This window comes from Balaenoptera musculus, chromosome 11, assembly GCF_009873245.2.
Source record: "Balaenoptera musculus isolate JJ_BM4_2016_0621 chromosome 11, mBalMus1.pri.v3, whole genome shotgun sequence".
NCBI classification, from domain to species: domain Eukaryota; kingdom Metazoa; phylum Chordata; class Mammalia; order Artiodactyla; family Balaenopteridae; genus Balaenoptera; species Balaenoptera musculus.
In genome coordinates this window covers 41,697,737-41,715,011 of record NC_045795.1, presented here as the reverse complement: position 1 = coordinate 41,715,011, position 17,275 = coordinate 41,697,737, and the positions used below count along the sequence as shown (strand labels likewise).

Here is a 17,275-nt window from a genome sequence, read left to right as displayed (position 1 = left end):
CCTAAACGTTATTGAAATATGTATTAGCTGAATGACTGAGGCATATAAATGAGATAGCACAGCTCAGGTCAGGATGTAAAGTGGGAGTCACATCTTATAACTTTGACCTCCACACAGAATCACTAAACACGGCACCAGACGAACATTCGCATCCAGCTGACGTGCTTCCTGTTTTCTCTGACCTGGCCCTTTGGAGACACTTAGGAGTATTGGTTTTAAGAGCGAAAGGTCAAATTACAACAACACAGGTAAATAACATGTCCCCTAAGATTTCTTACATCTCCACTGAACTCGTTAAGAAGAAAGAGTCGCTAAAATAACTATGATTCAGGAAAATGTCATTTAAGCACTTTAGAATTTTGGCAAGAATGTTATATATTTAAGACATAATACTGTCATCTTTTAAAAGTAGAGTAGATAACTATAGATTTCAGTGGCTCTGAAGGTATCTAGGCATTTCTGGGGGAATATTTGAAACTACATAAGATTTCTCCAGACACAGCAATAGAATATGTCAATTCCACTTTTCCACTGCGCTAATTCTCCCCATTTATAAATTGAGTGTAATAATGTTATACGAGAGCATTGCATTTACAATCTTGAAAATCTTTCAACAGAAGTCTACTTTTTGGACAAAATTTTGGGAGAAATCAGTGCATACCCATTAGGAATGAAATAGATCTCATTTTCAATCCAGGTTCAAAATATTTTGAGAACTAGATGAGAAAATACCCATTGGAGAGAAGAAACTAAATTTGATCAGACTAATGGAGTGATTATATATTTTCTTTTTCATATTCTCTTCCATTATGGTATACCCTGTGATAAACCATAATGGAAGAGAATAAGAAAAAGAAAATATATACATATGTTTAACTGAGTCACTTTGCTGTACAGCAGAAATTAACACAACATTGTAAATCAACTATACTTGAATAAAGTTTTTTAAAAATTAAAAAAAATAAAATTAAAAAAAAGAAATGCTAGCCTTTAATCATGCCAATAATAGTAACTCGTTATTTATGGTCAGCAGGATATTTAAAATAATATTCCCTGGTGAATCCAGGGTCAGTCACTCACTAACTATGTGACTTTGCACCTTTATATTTATGTCATTTCCATAAAATGAGAAATTTGCAGATGAGTCTTTCCCTTCTGACACATTCCAAAGTTTTATTAATGCCATCAAACTTTAATTCATTTCCTATTTACTCAAGTATTTTTATTCCTTATATGTTAGTCTCATTTCAATTTTGAGAATAAAGAAGAGGTATTAACAGGAATTAACAGCAGTATTTTAATAGTATTATGGCAAGACACATAGGAATGCCTGAGTTTGGTCAGTCACCTCAACTTCAAGGAGTTCCAAGGGAGCCACATGCACCAAGACAAATCAAGTAACATTTTATTAATAACTGTCCAAATACCAGATTCCCCAGTGAAAGGCTTCGATCAGAAGTTGAAGCTGATTCAAAGCCTATGCACCATCTTTTACTCCGTCCAAAATGGTAAAACAGCACATTCCAGTTGAAAGGAACAGAGGGAAGAGAGGAGAGAAAGCAAGATGTGTGAACACACTGAGTCATATCTTTGAAGATGCAGTGGTCAACATAGCCTCTCTCCCTCTCTCTCTCTCTCTCTCTCTCTCTCTTATTCTATCTCCATCTCTCTCTTTTCTCCCTGTCTTGAAAAAATACACCCAACCAATACATCACCTTCTAACTGATAATGTCCCATTATTCTTATGGACTTGTTTGTTGTTGTTGTTGATATTGAAACCAAGCTCAACTACAGAGCTTTAAGCTCCAATTTACTGCAGTGGATGAAGGGGTTAAGTTCATGTCCATGTAACTTTCTCTGTATACCCTCCTTTTTCTCCTCTATCTCTCTTTATCCTCCCCTAGACATTTGGTTCCTACCCCAACTAACCAAATTACAACAACTATCGTTGAGCCAATATTTGATATTTGTTTGAGGGGTCAATGTCACCAATAACTTTTTGTAAGAGGAACTGATTCTTCTCATCTAACCAGTGTGGCTTCTGTTCTTAGTAGCATTCTTCAGGGCTCATCTTAAAGGTCATGTTCTCAAGGAGGCTTTTCCTGACCTTTTGACCTAAATTAAAGAGTTTTGTGTCTCATGCTTCCTTTTAGTAATACTAATTACATAGTTATGTGTTTAAAGACTGCATTTCTTATTAGAATGTAAGCCCTATAAAGGCAGGCAGTTGGCCATAAGCCCAGACAGCAGGTCTGGGCTGGTTAGATAAACGTCCCCTCTCCCCAGGCACCCAGATGCCAGCTTATTCAGTGCAATTCTGCCCACATTTCAGTCCCACTCATGCCCTTGGCAGGAACAGGCACAAGCACACACAATTCTCTAAAGGCAGAGACCGGATCTGTGCTTTTACCACTGTCTCCTCAGTACCTAACATGAAGTCTGCCACCTGGATAATGCTTGATAATTAGTTAATAAATTGAATTTTAGTATTCGAAGTTCCAACATTTGAACTGAAAGCCCTAATTATAAATCGAGCCTTTCAATTAATTTGCCCAATTAATTTTTCTACATTTTTCTCTTTCTGTCCTCTTAAAACACATACATACACGTGCACGCACACACACACACAATATCTTCACACACACTGTACATTCTTTTTTGTTCCTAGCCTCTAATCCAAACTTATTTGCTTATATTAGTCTGACTAATACAACCTAGCTTTACAATGAAAGTTTCAGAAGTAAAGTGGGAGACCCTAAGGAATTTAGTACAGTGTATTATTACAGGTTAGATTTTTCTCTTCTGTTAATAACTATTAATATGTTTGTTAAACATGTGGTCTCTATTTTCACGTCCCTATCCCAAACAGTTCGGAAACATCTCCTGCATTCTCTTGATAAAACTGGAGCTCTACTTAACTGCAGAGTTCACATACTGCATCTTGAAATCCTCAAAGCAAAATATTTTATTGCAGTCAGGACATAGATTTGATCTAAAATATATATGTGGGGGGGATAAATTAGAGGTTTGAGATTAACATATACACTCTACTATATATAAAATAAACAACAAGGACCTACTGTATAACACAGGGAACTTTACTCAAAATTCTGTAATAACCTATATGGAAAAAGAATCTGAAAAAGAATGGATATATGTATACGTATAACTGAACCACTTTGTTATACACCTGAAACTAACACTATATGTATATATATATATATATATATATATATATTTTTTTTTTTTTTTTTTTTTTTTAAAGAAGTTCCCAACAATTAGTTTTCCCCAAATAGACCAAACTGCCTCAAAACATTAAGGGACTTGCCATGACTGGACATGATCAAGCAGTATTTGTCACAGGTGTCCTAAAGAGATTCCTGCAGGAAAAAAGATAGTTTGAGAAGATTTGTATACTCAACGTTTCCTAAGAACACAGGTCCTGCTGCCTAAAAAGTGACTACCATCCCCATGAATGCAAATTCACAGGTATTTTATTAAGTTATTATTCTGTATGGACAACAGAATGTAATAGAATTGCTAGGAATACATTTTGTTGTGAGCTCACTGTAGTAAAAAATAATCCAAGATTAATTTGCCTTCCTTCTGCACCCCAAGGCAGCACTCATACCAGGACTGCAACTATTCAACTTAGAGACCTCCCAGGGTTCAGATTCCACAATCACAGCCTGAGTCTCCCATCTACCCAGTGGCACAGCTGTACTGAATAGGGCTTTCAGTGTTCCGGATTAGAACTAGGGTTCTGCAGGGGTAAATGCCATCTCTGCTACTAACTAGCTGTGCATGTCCTTGAGTGAGTCATTTAATTTCTCAATGCCTCATTTCTTAGTCCAAAAAATTAGGATGAAAACAATACCAAAATTATCTGGGCCACTGGAAGGTGCAAACAAATGAGCAAATATATAAAGTACTTAGAATTCTGCCTGACACAGGTAGTACTCAGTAAATGTTAACCTTATGCCCTTGGGCTATTTTCTTATCTTTTCTGTGTCTTAGTTTTCTCATTCTCAAGCAGGTATGAAAATAACGCTCCCACCTTAGAGCATTGTGAAAATCACAGGAGAGATGTAAAAATGCTTTGGAATAGATCAGCTTCTATGCAAATGCCAGGAGTGAATAAAACTAATATTACAGACTGCTAAGCAAATTCTTTTCTTTCTGCCTTCCTTCAGTTGAAAGTACTTTGTAACTTTCTTCTTCACTCTGTAAGAGAAAAGTTTCACTAAAAACAACTATGAATTTTACATCCAATTAGACAATAGCTGTAGCAATAAAGGCATTCTTGCTGATAAGCTTTCAGAGATGGGTTTTAGCATTTTTCTGCATATAGAAGATCAGGGCTTTTTCAGTAAGCATTCTCTTGGAAGCAGAACAGGGCCCTGGCTCCTGGGCCTCCCATTGTTTACTTCAGCAAGTATTCCCTGGAGCATCATTCACAGAGCAGTCTATCAAAGGTGCAGGGAGCAGAATGACCTCTGACAAAGAGGAAGAGCAGCATCTTCTCTAAGTAGGGAAAGAAGATGGAGAGATGAGCAAAAACCTCTCGAAATCGCTCCCAAAGGTCTGCCTGACCTTTCGCGTTCAAGCTGCTGTACAGGGCGTCCTCTTTCAGATTTTCAGTGGAATCTTCCAATTTCCCAAACTTGCTCAACTTAGGGCCAGAACTTAAAGATGCAAATGCAAAGCCTTGCATTTAGAGCCAAAAAAAGGATTGCCTTTGTGCTTGATGAATGATGGGGCTTAATTCAACAGCAGTTCAAGTGCATCAGTCTGAGGGGGCAGGTGGCTTCTCATCAGGGCTGGTGCCACCACATGATACGCTCACAAAATCGTGGAAGCAAGTATTTTAAAGTGAAGAGGTCATTTTTCTTATTATAGACATGGTACATGGTTATTGTAGAAAAGTTTGAAAATATTTAAATATATATATTTTATTATTTATATGTAATAGTATATATACACATATATACACGCAAAAATTGTCCTGAATCTCACAACTTAGAAATAACCCAGATAATGTTAGACCTTAAAGTCTAAGCTCCACGTGGGCAGGGATCTCACATAAGGATGAGCCAGGAGACAAGATCCCAGCCCTTGAGGAGCTCAGCAGGGCTCCTCTCCTTCAGGTGTCCCCTGCTCAGGCCTGTCACTCTATTTTTTTTTTAATTAATTAATTATTATTTTTTTTTTTTGGCTGTGTTGGGTCTTCGTTTCTGTGCGAAGGCTTTCTTTAGTTGTGGCAAGAGGGGGCCACTCTTCATCGCAGTGCGCGGGCCTCTCACTATCGCGGTCTCTCTTGTTGCGGAGCACAGGCTCCAGACGCGCAGGCTCCGTAGTTGTGGCTCACGGGCCTAGTTGCTCCGCGGCATGTGGGATCTTCCCAGACCAGGGCTCGAACCCGTGTCCCCTGCATTAGCAGGCAGATTCTCAACCACTGTGCCACCAGGGAAGCCCCTGTCACTCTATTTTAAGTTTCCCTCCAGTACTCCTTGTGTAATCTTTCTCCATAGCACTGATCACATCTGAACATTATATATATATTATATAAATATTATTATAAATTACTAAATATTCAATATATATTTACTGATCATTTTTCATGTGTCACATTCATTAAGAAAAGTAGCAGATCATAAGTGATCAGTTGATTCCACATTATATATTTTTCCTATTTATTTTGTTTATTATCTCTTTATTCTCGCTAAAATGTTGGTTTGCTCTGATATTCCTAACTTTAAACAGTACCTGGCATGGAGCTGGCAATCAGTAAAGATTCCTAAATTAATGAGTGAAGAGAGATTAAATAAAAACACATTGCTATGTACCTTTTCCTAATAATTATGAACAATTTTAATTGGTTTAATTGATTTTAGTTGGTTTAATCATTATAAACCAGTCCAATAAGAGAGGAGTGGGTAAATAAATTATAATTCTTCTACAAAATAAAATATATCAAAATGTATATTTCTATATTCTATGGCATGTAAATTTTCCATTATGTTTGTTAGATTTTGAAAGTCAGATTGTGAATGAACACACATAATATGATCCCATTTTCAATATACATACACATATATTCATATTGATGTACAATACTTGCTATGTGTCTGGCATGATGTTATGCACTAGGACCACATGGATAAAAATGTGTACTCAGGAAACTGACATACAAAAGATAATGATGATACAACTAGAGAAGCACTATAATGAATATATGTGCATTTCTTCTGCTTTAGGAGAGGTCTGGCTTCTTGAGAAAATGGCCAGGGAAAGGAGGGAAGAATTATCTGATTAGAGAAAAGGCACTTTATACATACGCCATTACTTTAATGGCCAAGCTGCCAGCGAGGGGGGTGGGGGGGCGGGTGGGGGGAATGTTATATTTTTGGTGCACATGATGATAAAATGTTTTACTTACCATTCAAAAGCAAAGCCACTACTTCTAAACCATTCACGATCACAATGAGATTTGCAAGTGACATACAGATTGTAACCGTTTTGATATCTTTACTTTAGTCCTGATTATAGATTGGGAACAGTGTGGAAATCAGAGAATTGTGAAGAAGTGTGTTTTTGTTCAGTGCTCACTCCACCCCATGGTGCTGTATCTGACACAGTCCTGAAATCACAAGAAGATTCTTCTCCTTGGTTTGTTCCACTGTCCCTAATACACCAAGGAAAGCAGAGACTTGGGAACTCAATCTGACCCAACCACCCTGTTTGTCATCAGTACAATGTGTTATTTGCAAGTTCATCCAGTATCTTCCATTACAGGGTGTGGAGCAGCTAAGAATAGTTGCAGAATTTGACGCTAAGCTGCCTGCCGGGAAGCACAGAACTGACTGTGTGACTCACTGTGGGATGTAAATTCTTGTGAGAGCACTGATAGAGGAGAGCCTTTCAGCAAGGGAGGGAGAGGGCGCCTTTTAACAAGTTGACGTGGCTGCCAAGAACTTCTGCCCCTTTGGTCTTTTAGTGAGAAAGAGCAAACTTGGAGATAAGCGACACTCCAGAACATCACTAAATTGTACGAGGTTAAATTTCTCTCACACAGCTCGGATAACAATGTTGGATGCTTTCCTTTAAATAAAATTTAAACTCTGAAATAAGCGTTGGTCATAAACAGCACCATAAGCTAAGATAGCAGAGCCAAGGCTTAAACAGGCTGGAAGTGCTTACACGGTCTTCATATCAAGTGATTCCTGTATCATTTATTATCTTAGCCACTAGTGAACTTGCATCAGCAAGCCATCTCAGAATATCCCAGATGGATACCATTCTCAAATACCCACTTAAGGATCTGTAAATAAAATGAAAATAATACTAGCAGGGAATATTTATTCAGCGAGGCACTGTGCTAAGCCCTTTACTTGCAATTTCTAATTTAATTTTTACAATCACTCTATAAAATATATTAGATTATTGTGTCTGAATTAAGTTCATTTACTTGCCCACAGTCACAAAACTAGTCATGAGAGCATCCTGCAATTTGGCATTACTTTCTTCCATTTTTATTTCATGATCACCTGCTATAGTAATTCAAGAAAATAATATCATGTCACTTGAACTTTATAACGAGATTTTGCACAAGTTTCTGCCTATGGTAAGTAAGACTACTAATTCCAACTTTATATTGTATTCACCTAGCACGCAAATTAGGAGAAAAGAATATTTTTTTTTCTCTTAACCATGGAAGAGGAGACATCGTTAATGCTCACGATTCTCACATGAGATTTTTAAGTGTAGAAAAATATAAAGATCATCTTTTTAACATTCAAAACTTCCAGTGCCATGCACATTCTTTTATCTCATAAAACAGCTGATATGGGGCTTCCCTGGTGGCGCAGTGGTTGAGAGTCTGCCTGCCAATTCAGCAGACACGGGTTCGAGCCCTGGTGTGGGGGGATCCCACATGCCGCGGAGCGACTGGGCCCGTAGGCCACAATTACTGAGCCTGCGCGTCTGGAGCCTGTGCTCCGCAACAAGAGAGGCCGCGATAGTGAGAGACCCGCGCACCGCGATGGAGAGTGGCCCCCGCTTGCCACAACTAGAGAAAGCCCTCGCACAGAAACGAAGACCCAACACAGCCATAAATAAACAAATAAATAAATTTAAAAATGGCCCACATCAAAAAAAATCTTAAAAAAAAAAAAAATAGCTGATATCTGTTTTGAACCACAAAAATGGCAATTCCACGTGGTTCAACCCTCCAGATAACACAGTGGTGCTCCAGGATATGGGCCCAGAGCCAAGCAGACCTGGGTTCAAGACCTGATAAGGCCACTTTCTTGGCCTGTGACCTTGGCACATTATTATTGCTCTCAGTCAAAGGTCCTTGCGTTGTAAAGTGGGGCTGATAAAAGTTCTCACCTTTGTGAGAAGATAATTCAGGCAAAGCACTCACTGGAGCACCCATCCCATTCTCTGCAGTAAAGGATGCTCTAAGATGACCATTGTATAAGTTACTCAGGTACTTTGGAGCCAACAAGCCCCCAATCCACATACCTTCCTCTTACAATACCTCTTCAATCTAAGTAGACCAGCATATGAATATGAGTCCTCATTTGCAATTCTATTCATTTTTCTGTGAAATAAGCGTCAGAGTCACTTTAGAACCCAGGAAAGATTCAACTCTGCAACCTAATTTATTCTCTCATTCTAGAATTATTCACTTAAAATGTGTCACCGTGTTTTCTCATTTTTCTCTCTTGGACCATCACTTTCCCCATTTCAAGAAGAATAAATTTTCCCTTATAATTTCTCTCTAAAGAGACAGAAAGAGGAGAACACTCTTGAATGTGTGGTAAGACTTGTCATTATAACTCAAGGGATTTTTAGCACATTATGTAAACATTACTATGTTTATCCATCTTATGTAGATAACTATTTACTGTTTCAGTAACTTTGTATAAAATAAAAATAGACCTCTGTGTCTTTTAAAAACAAAAATGCTAATTAATTCTCTAAAATCAGTGTTTTTAAACATTACCTAAATCTATTTTTGCCAGAGTTTCAGAAAGAATATAGATATTCTCAGTGGATGGTTGAACAATAAATAGATGAACTTTAAGTTTTCTTCTGCCCCAAGACTCATGATTTTGATAGGAGTTTAATACACTTCCCTGACTCCATGGTTCTTGTACCTCTTATTCCACTTCATTGCTCCTGTAAGGCTATTTATCACAGTTGCCCCACGGCCACCCAGTTTTACATTCATCACAGCCTAGGAAGACCATATATTTCTTCCCCAGGACCCAGTGATTGGGCAAAGGGTTATGCCTATGATCTACACCTGACAAGTTAGAGTCCTTACTCATAATTTTCCAGCTTGAGACTGTCACCATCCATCTTTGTCATGGTATCACATGAGCCTACCTAAGAGTGAAGCCAACACAGAGAAGCCAGGAGATGGACAGAGAGAAAGGCAGAACAGCGAGGTGATGGAGAGAGTCAGAGCACTGGACACGTCATTTGAACGCCTGGATTCAGCTGTGCCTGAAGTTCATATACACATGGTCTTCTTAGTTATACCAACTAATAGAGTCCTTTATATTAAAAGCATGTTGACTTGGATTTCTGTTATCAGCAACCAAAAACACATGTAAAATAAATGACAAAGACCTACTGTATAGCGCAAGGAACTATGTTCAATATCTTGTAATAACCTATAATTGAAGAGAATCTGAAAAGGTAGATAGATAGATAAATAGATAGATAGATATAACTGCATCACTTTACTGTACACCTGAAACTAACACAAAATTGTAAATCAACTATACTTCAATAAAAAAAAAAATTTTTTTTAAACATGTAAAATGAGTGGCATAATGCCTAGTCCACAGTAAGCTCTCATTAAATTGTATAGATAGGTATACAATTTAATACAAAGAGCACACATTGATCTCAAGCACTGGAAAAGCACTATACAATGTATCACAAGCAAAACAAAGATGACTAAACCATACTTCAGGATACAGCTCTTCAAATATTAATGCTATGTATTAACTATTAAATAACTTCAAATATTAACTATGTATAACTTCAAATGTTAATACTCTGTAGCAATTAGACAGCACTGGGTCCACGGAGGAGCCTGGGTGTGGTTGTCAGGGGAAGAGGAGTGGAGAGATGGTCACAGAAGGGATGGAGATCAATACCTCCTGAAGGACTTGGGGAAACTTTCTGGGAAAAATGGGCTTTCACCTGGCTTTGCTGAAGGGTTGGATTTCTGAAGCCTGAGTTGGGGATATGGTGAAAAAAAAGCTTTGGAGGTGGTCAATGGCATGAGTACAGAAACCTGAAAATTCAGGGTATGTTTGTAAACAGGGCGGCCCTGGATCCATAAGAGTTCACGTGAAAGGTGTATCAAAGTAGTATTAGGGAAATAATGCCAGGAGAACTTCCTGTCTTCAATAGGCTTTCAGAATTCTCAAAATCTCAAAAGAGTTTGGGAGACAAATACGGTGATGCCCATGCAACTCATCAGAATATTAAGAATGCACTCCATCGCCTATGGTGACTGACTGAGGCAAAACACATCTTCCCCTTCAACCCTGGGGAGGGCTCCTCCTTCAGTGCCCCAATCTGGATATACCTCTCTTCCACATTACCATCTCTCTCCTTCTTCAATAATGAGCTAAGCTTCTTCAAAAGGTGGGCAATGAAAACTTCTATATCCCAGATGCTGCTGAGAAGATTAAATGATGTGCTCAGCCCAGTAGCTGTGGCAGGGTAAATTCTTAGCACGCGCTACATTTTCTTCTTGTCATTGTTTTTTTTTTTTTTTTTTTTTTCATTATTCTCTGGCTTCTACACCCATTCATTTGGAACACCTTAGCTGAAGTTCAACAGTGACACTAAGTCACGGGTCAGTGGTTTTCAATCCTCATCTGTCCCCAAAGCTGCATCATTCCTGGGCTCCTCCTGACACTGCCCCCTCCCACTCCCCTGCCTGCTAACTCTCTACCATCATAGTTTTCACTTCACTCTTCAAATGTAGGGATCCTTTGTCTCCTTTTTTGTTTTTTTCTTTGGTGGTCTTTTGGGTTTTTTTTTTTTTTGGCTGCTCCAGGTAGCTTGTGAGATCTTAGTTCCCAGACCAGGTTTTGAACCCGTGCCCCCTACAGGGGAAGCACTGAGTCCTAACCACTTGACTGCCAGGGAAGTCCTGGGATCCTTTCTCTATAGGCACTTATTCCTTCTTCTGGTTAAAACTATGAATTGTGTGCACTTACTATTCTAACTCTAATTTTGTGTTTCCAGTTCTCCACTGGGATATCTTCACATGGTTTCATTGGCAGAAGCCCAGGCTCAAAGCCTGCTGTGGAATTTGTCTATATCCACACACCTTGTTCCTCCTCAACAAATGGCAGGACCATCCTCCTGCCTCCAAGCTCCTAGTACCCATCCTCCATCTCCCTCCTTCGTAGCTGATGATGTGTCCAATCTCACAAATTTTGCCCGTGTAACATTCCTTTCCATGCGCTGGCCTTTTCTCGTGGTCAGTTCCCCAACACCTGTTTCAAGCTCTTTCTGACCCACCTGCCCTGTAACTTTGACACTGATCAAGATTCACAGTTTAGGAGAAATCAGTTGAGAATCATGACTATTTCAACCATGAGTAACTTTCATGTGAAAGGCTCTGCATTGAATTCCAAATGCTGTGAACTCAGTTTTATTGTAGTATTTCCAAACATCATAGTTAATTGGGTGGACTGTAGGTCAAATAATTCACTTTTTTGTGTTTTCAATCTAACATAAAGTACTTCCAAACTTTCAACTATTTGCTATTACTTTTCTCCCTCAGTAAGTGCCAAATTAGCTCAGTTTTTGTTCATTTTTGAGTGCTAACAAACAAGGCTATCCTCAGCAGCAAGCAGAAAAAAATCCTGAATGAGGGGATATGATTTCAAGGGGCAAGAAATTTCTCTGTCCCTGGTTCACTGGCAATGAGGTATCATATCCAAGGTTTTTCCCCCTATGATCATGATTGCATTTGAAGAAATAGGTAAAAGGATGTTAATTTCAACAACTTATAAAAGCAAAATAATGGACACAATTTTAATGTCAAATAATAGTGGATTGTTTAAATAATTGAGGGTACAGTCATATAATACAAGCCATGGAAATACTAAATATGACTTATCAGCATGTTTAAAGATATAAAAAATCATCATAAATTAAGAGAAAAGAGACAGTTTAAAATTTGCACAAGGATGATTTCATTTTGTTATATGAAGAATGTATAACAAAATTAGCAGAAATAGTCTTGGAGAAATACGATCATGGAATTTTTGTTGTTGTTGTTCAACTACTTTCTATGTATTCTACAATGAAAATGTGTTAAATTACAGGAAGGAGAAAAAAGGTAATGTTTTCTTACCATTAGAAATAATAATCAAAAAAAAGAACTATGCCTTAAGAATAGTCTTTAATTGGTGAACATTTAGTGTTAATATAAATTAGGTTATTCAACATTTGTGGAAAGTGTATATTGATGGATTCTTGGTAAAGAGGAGATATGAGTTTCTGAAGATACTAGATGGAAGAGAAATATAGCCACTAATGACTGGGTTGGTCAAAGAGAGAGGAGGATAAAAATACCCCACTTCATAATCTTGCCTAGAGAGAGCCTGCCACAAAATACAGCTGATGGTAAAGAAATGAAAAATTAGAAGTCTCTGTCAAGTGTGCTGTTACTCTCTCAACATCCATAGCAACTCACCTGTGTAATAAAATAGGTCATGCTGATTCACAGGGAAATCAAATTTATATTTTTGCCATGAGCCTATTCCTTGAGAAGTTTAAGGCTCTCCAAACTCGGCTGGGCACACAGAGCCGCTACGCCTCATGAATTTCTAATTTCTATAATTCCACAATTTGAAGCCAAGTTTAAAATAACTAAGTTTAAGATAAATATAACATTTTAAAATAAAAATTTAGAATTCCCTACATGTCAAACACAGTGTATGATCTCATGAACTATTTCCTGATATACAAACTCAATATGAAATTTTATTCCACACTTGTCTATTGCAGGTGGGAGGAAAGTTGATGCACCTAAGCCATGCTGGAGAAGAACTTTTTTTTTTTTATTAGACTACAATTGCTTTACAATGTTGTGTTAGCTTCTGCTGTACAATGAAGTGAATCAGCTTTATGTATACCTATATCCCCTTCCTCTTGGACCTCCCTCCCCAACCCCATCCCACCCATCTAGGTCATCACAGAGCACCGAGCTGAGCTCCCTGTGCTACACAGCAGGTTCCCACTATTTATCTATTTTACACATGGTAGTGTATTTATGTCAAATCTAATCTCCCAATTCATCCCCACCTCCCCTTCCCCCACCCCCATGTCCTCAGATCTGTTCTCTACACCTGCGTCTCTATTCCTGCCCTGCAAATAGGTTCATCTGTACCACTTTTCTAGATTCCACATCTATGCATTAATATACGATATTTGTTTTTCTCTTTCTAACTTACTTCACTCTGCATGACTGACTCTAGGTCCATCCACACCTCTACAAATGACCCAATTTCATTCCTTTCCATGGCTGAGTAATATTCCATTATATATATGCACCACATCTTCTCTATCCATTCATCTGTTGATGGACTTTTAGGTTGCTTCCATGTCCTGGTTATTGTAAACAGTGCTGCAATGAACACTGGGGTACATGTGACCCTTTGAATTATGACATACAGATGGCCAAGAGGCACATGAAAATATGCTCAACATCACTAATTGTTAGAGAAATGCAAATCAAAACTACAATGAGGTAATACCTCACACAGGCTCAGAATGGCCATCATCAAAAAATCTACAAACAATAAATGCTGGAGAGGGTGTGGAGAAAAGGGAACCCTCTTGCACTGTTGGTGGGAATGTAAATTGATACAGCTACTGTGGAGAACAGTATGGAAGTTCCTTAAAAAGCTAAAACTAGAACTACTATATGACCCAGCAATCCCACTACTGGGCATATACCCTGGAGAAGAACTTTTAAAGGAGCTTTTCAAAGCAGAAATCCTTGGTTCCCTGAGTCCTTTCCGTTGGTCAGCTCTTGCTATTTTATTCTAGTACTCGTAGCATTGATTTCACTGACCCAATAACCCCCAAAGTCTTCACAGTGGAAGTCAAAATTAATTAATGGTTTTCTCATGATTACCGAAGGGGAAAGGGGAGGAGGGGTAAATTGGGAATTTGGGATTAAGAGATACACACTACTGTATATAAAATAAACAACAAGACCTACTGTATAGCCCAAGGAACTATATTTATATCTGATAATAACCTATAATGGAAAAGAATCTGAAAAAGAATATATATATATATATAATATAACTGAATCACTTTGCTGTACACCTGAAACATTTTAAATCAACTATATTTCAATTTGAAAAAACAAGAAATGTACAAAGAAAAAATAAATAAAATACCAAAAACAAACAAACAAATTAATGGTTTTAGAATGAATTTTAAATTTTAAAGTCTTCTTTTGAAATCATATTATATTGCAAAAAAAAAAAAAAAGGCCTGCCACCACTGGAAAAGACTGCTTTCAAACACCTAAAAATTGGCAAAAGCAGCCACATGGTTGACCTACATACTCAAACAATAATGAGCACATGCCCATTGGCTTGAAATACTTCCTAAACACTGCAGCTTTTCAAAAGAAAAAAGAATCGAGGTGTGTATTTTAAACAGTATTGAGAGATCCTGGGACACAGAGTGTCCCATTTGGGCCAGAGCAAATGGACTCTCACAGGCACAGACAGCAATTCCACGTCCCACCAAGAGCACTCATCACGTTTGCAGATGACAGCACAAAGCAAGGCAGTGCAGGGTGGCTGCCTGGCCTTCCATTTCCACCCACTCCTACAGAATTGTGGCAGCTTTTAAAATGAATTGTGGCTTTTCATTCTTGAACCAGGAACCACGGACCAAGGTAATTGTCACATTCCTCAAATTTAAGGACTAAATACTCAAAATGACCAGACGGTTGACTGTGTTTGCTGTGAATTCCTGAATCTGTACTAACAATAGAGAGATAACGTCAGTGTTCTTTTTTAAAAGTCCAAGAAATTTGAATTCTACTCTGCCTGCAAAGGAGGAAAGAAGCACTAAAGTCATCTCTTTGGTAACTTTTTAACATAAAGCAGCAAAACACACCACTTCCCATACATCTGAATCTCCTCTGTTCCATGGCCAATACCCCATTCCAGGTCACCTTCACCTCACAATTGTGGGTTAAGTGAGGCTTGTCTAGCTTCCTGCTTCTCTTTGTTCTCATTCATTCCGCACACTGTTGCCATGCTAAATTTTGTATAATGCCGTCTTTAGCATTTGGATCACTTGAAATACTTCCTAAGTATTAGTTGAGACTCTGGACTTTGCTATTTGCTCAGTTTTGCTCTCCCATGTAACTCCCCCATTTCCTTCTACCTGATAACTTATCACTGACTGGCATCTTATTCCCTGACCCTAAGAGAGAGTTCAGTCCATCTCTGGGCTAGGTATCTTTCTCTGTACTGGCTGTGGGTGGCTGGGTCTCCTGATTCAGTTAACTGTACATGGAGGTGAGTGGAGAATATACTTGGCACAGAGAATTATAGGGTTGTAGGTGGAGCAGCTTTCCTTAGAGAGGGTTGAGGGTGGGCAAGAATAAAAACACCTGGAATAAACCCAGACACCAAGAAGAGGATTATGTGGTTGTTGAAACTGGCATACTGGGCTGAGCTTTTTCAGTTCAGCTCAGTTCCTCAAAATTGAGTTTTTCAATTCATTACATTTAAACTAGCCACCAGGGAGATAGGTAAAAACTGGTTCTTATTCATTGAAAACATCATTTTTCCTGTAAAACAAATATAAAACTATCATGGGGTAAAAAATGCAAAATTCACATTTCCTTTTTAAGATAAAATTAAGACATTTTCTAAACATGTCTAACTTAAAGGAGACAGCATTAGGCTACACAAAGTATTTGGGGGTCTTTGTTCCTACTCTTCTGACTTGAGGGGGAACTCGAAGGAAGCAGCACTGGGTCTAAAGGTTTAGGGGTGTTGTAGGAAAAGGGTTGTGTGGGAGGGGGGTTCCACTGGCAGAGATCTCAGAGCACCTGGGGAGAAAAATCTCTGAGTCTCAAGACCTTTGCCTACAGTTTGCACTGAACCCACATAACCGGCTCTAAATCTTTCCAGATGGCACCTTGTCCCCTGTTATATTTCATGCTCCTTTCCTATTCATGGTCCCTTCCCTACTTGCTAAGCGAGCTAAGGAATGATGAGGATGAGGATGAGGTTGATTATGATGGTTAGTTTTATGTGCCAGCAAAACTGGGCTAAGGAATGTCCAGGTAGCTGGTAAAACATTATTTCTGGGTGTGTCTGTGAGGATATTTTTGGAGGAGATTAGCATTTGAATCCCATGACTGAGGAAAGAAAATCTGTCCACACCACTCTGAACAGACATCATCCAATCCTTTGAGAGCCCCAGTAGGACAAAAAGGCAAAGGAAGGGTAAATTGTTTCTCTCTCTTTTTTTTAGATTTTTTATTTATTTTTTAATTTTTAAAAAGTTATACAATTTTTAAACATCAGTTTCCATTTACAGTTATTACAAAATATTGGCTACATTCCCCATGTTGAACCTGCCTTACACCCAGTAGTTTTTGCCTCCCACCCCCAACCCCTGTAATGCACCCCCCATCATCATCCCCACTGACAACCACTAGTTTGTTCTCTGTATCTGTGAGGCTGCTTCTTCTTTGTTATATTCACTAGTTTGTTGTGCTTTTTAGATTCCACATATAAGTGATATCATACAGTATTTGTCTTCTTCTGTCTGAATTGTCTCTCTTTTTGAGCCCTGCCCTCCGACATTGGGGTTCCTAGTTCTTGGGCTTTCGGAGTTGGACTGAATTATACTACTGGCTTTCCTGGTTTCCCCAGATTGCAGACAGTGTATCGTGGCATATCTCAGCCTCCGTAACCATGTAAGCCATAATAAATTTCCTCTTATATATCGAGAGAGAGAGCGAGAGAGAGAGAGATAGGTATCCTATTGTTTCTGTTTCTCTGGAGAACCCTGACTAATACAGTTATGACGATGTTGATGTTGATGGACTGATTCCTACCTTTACAGATTTCAAAGCATTGTGATATACATTACATATATATATATGTTACATATATACACATTACCTACATTTATACCCACCTATGTTGTATATATTATCATGATATCTTAGCAG

General features: G+C 38.4%; 1 protein-coding gene across 14 annotated transcripts in view; it reads right to left on the bottom strand.

Annotated features, from left to right (window-relative positions):
- LOC118904077 (muscular LMNA interacting protein) overlaps positions 1-17,275 on the bottom strand; it is a 275,275-nt gene that overhangs the window by 235,136 nt on the left and 22,864 nt on the right. The window contains exon 2 of one of the 14 annotated variants that reach the window (XM_036869796.1): positions 3,329-3,380. The exons of the other annotated variants lie outside the window; for them this stretch is intronic. Coding sequence (XP_036725691.1) covers positions 3,329-3,331 — 3 coding nt within the window. The 5' untranslated portion in view covers positions 3,332-3,380. The remainder of the gene's footprint in view (positions 1-3,328; positions 3,381-17,275) is intronic. 14 annotated transcript variants of the gene reach the window in all.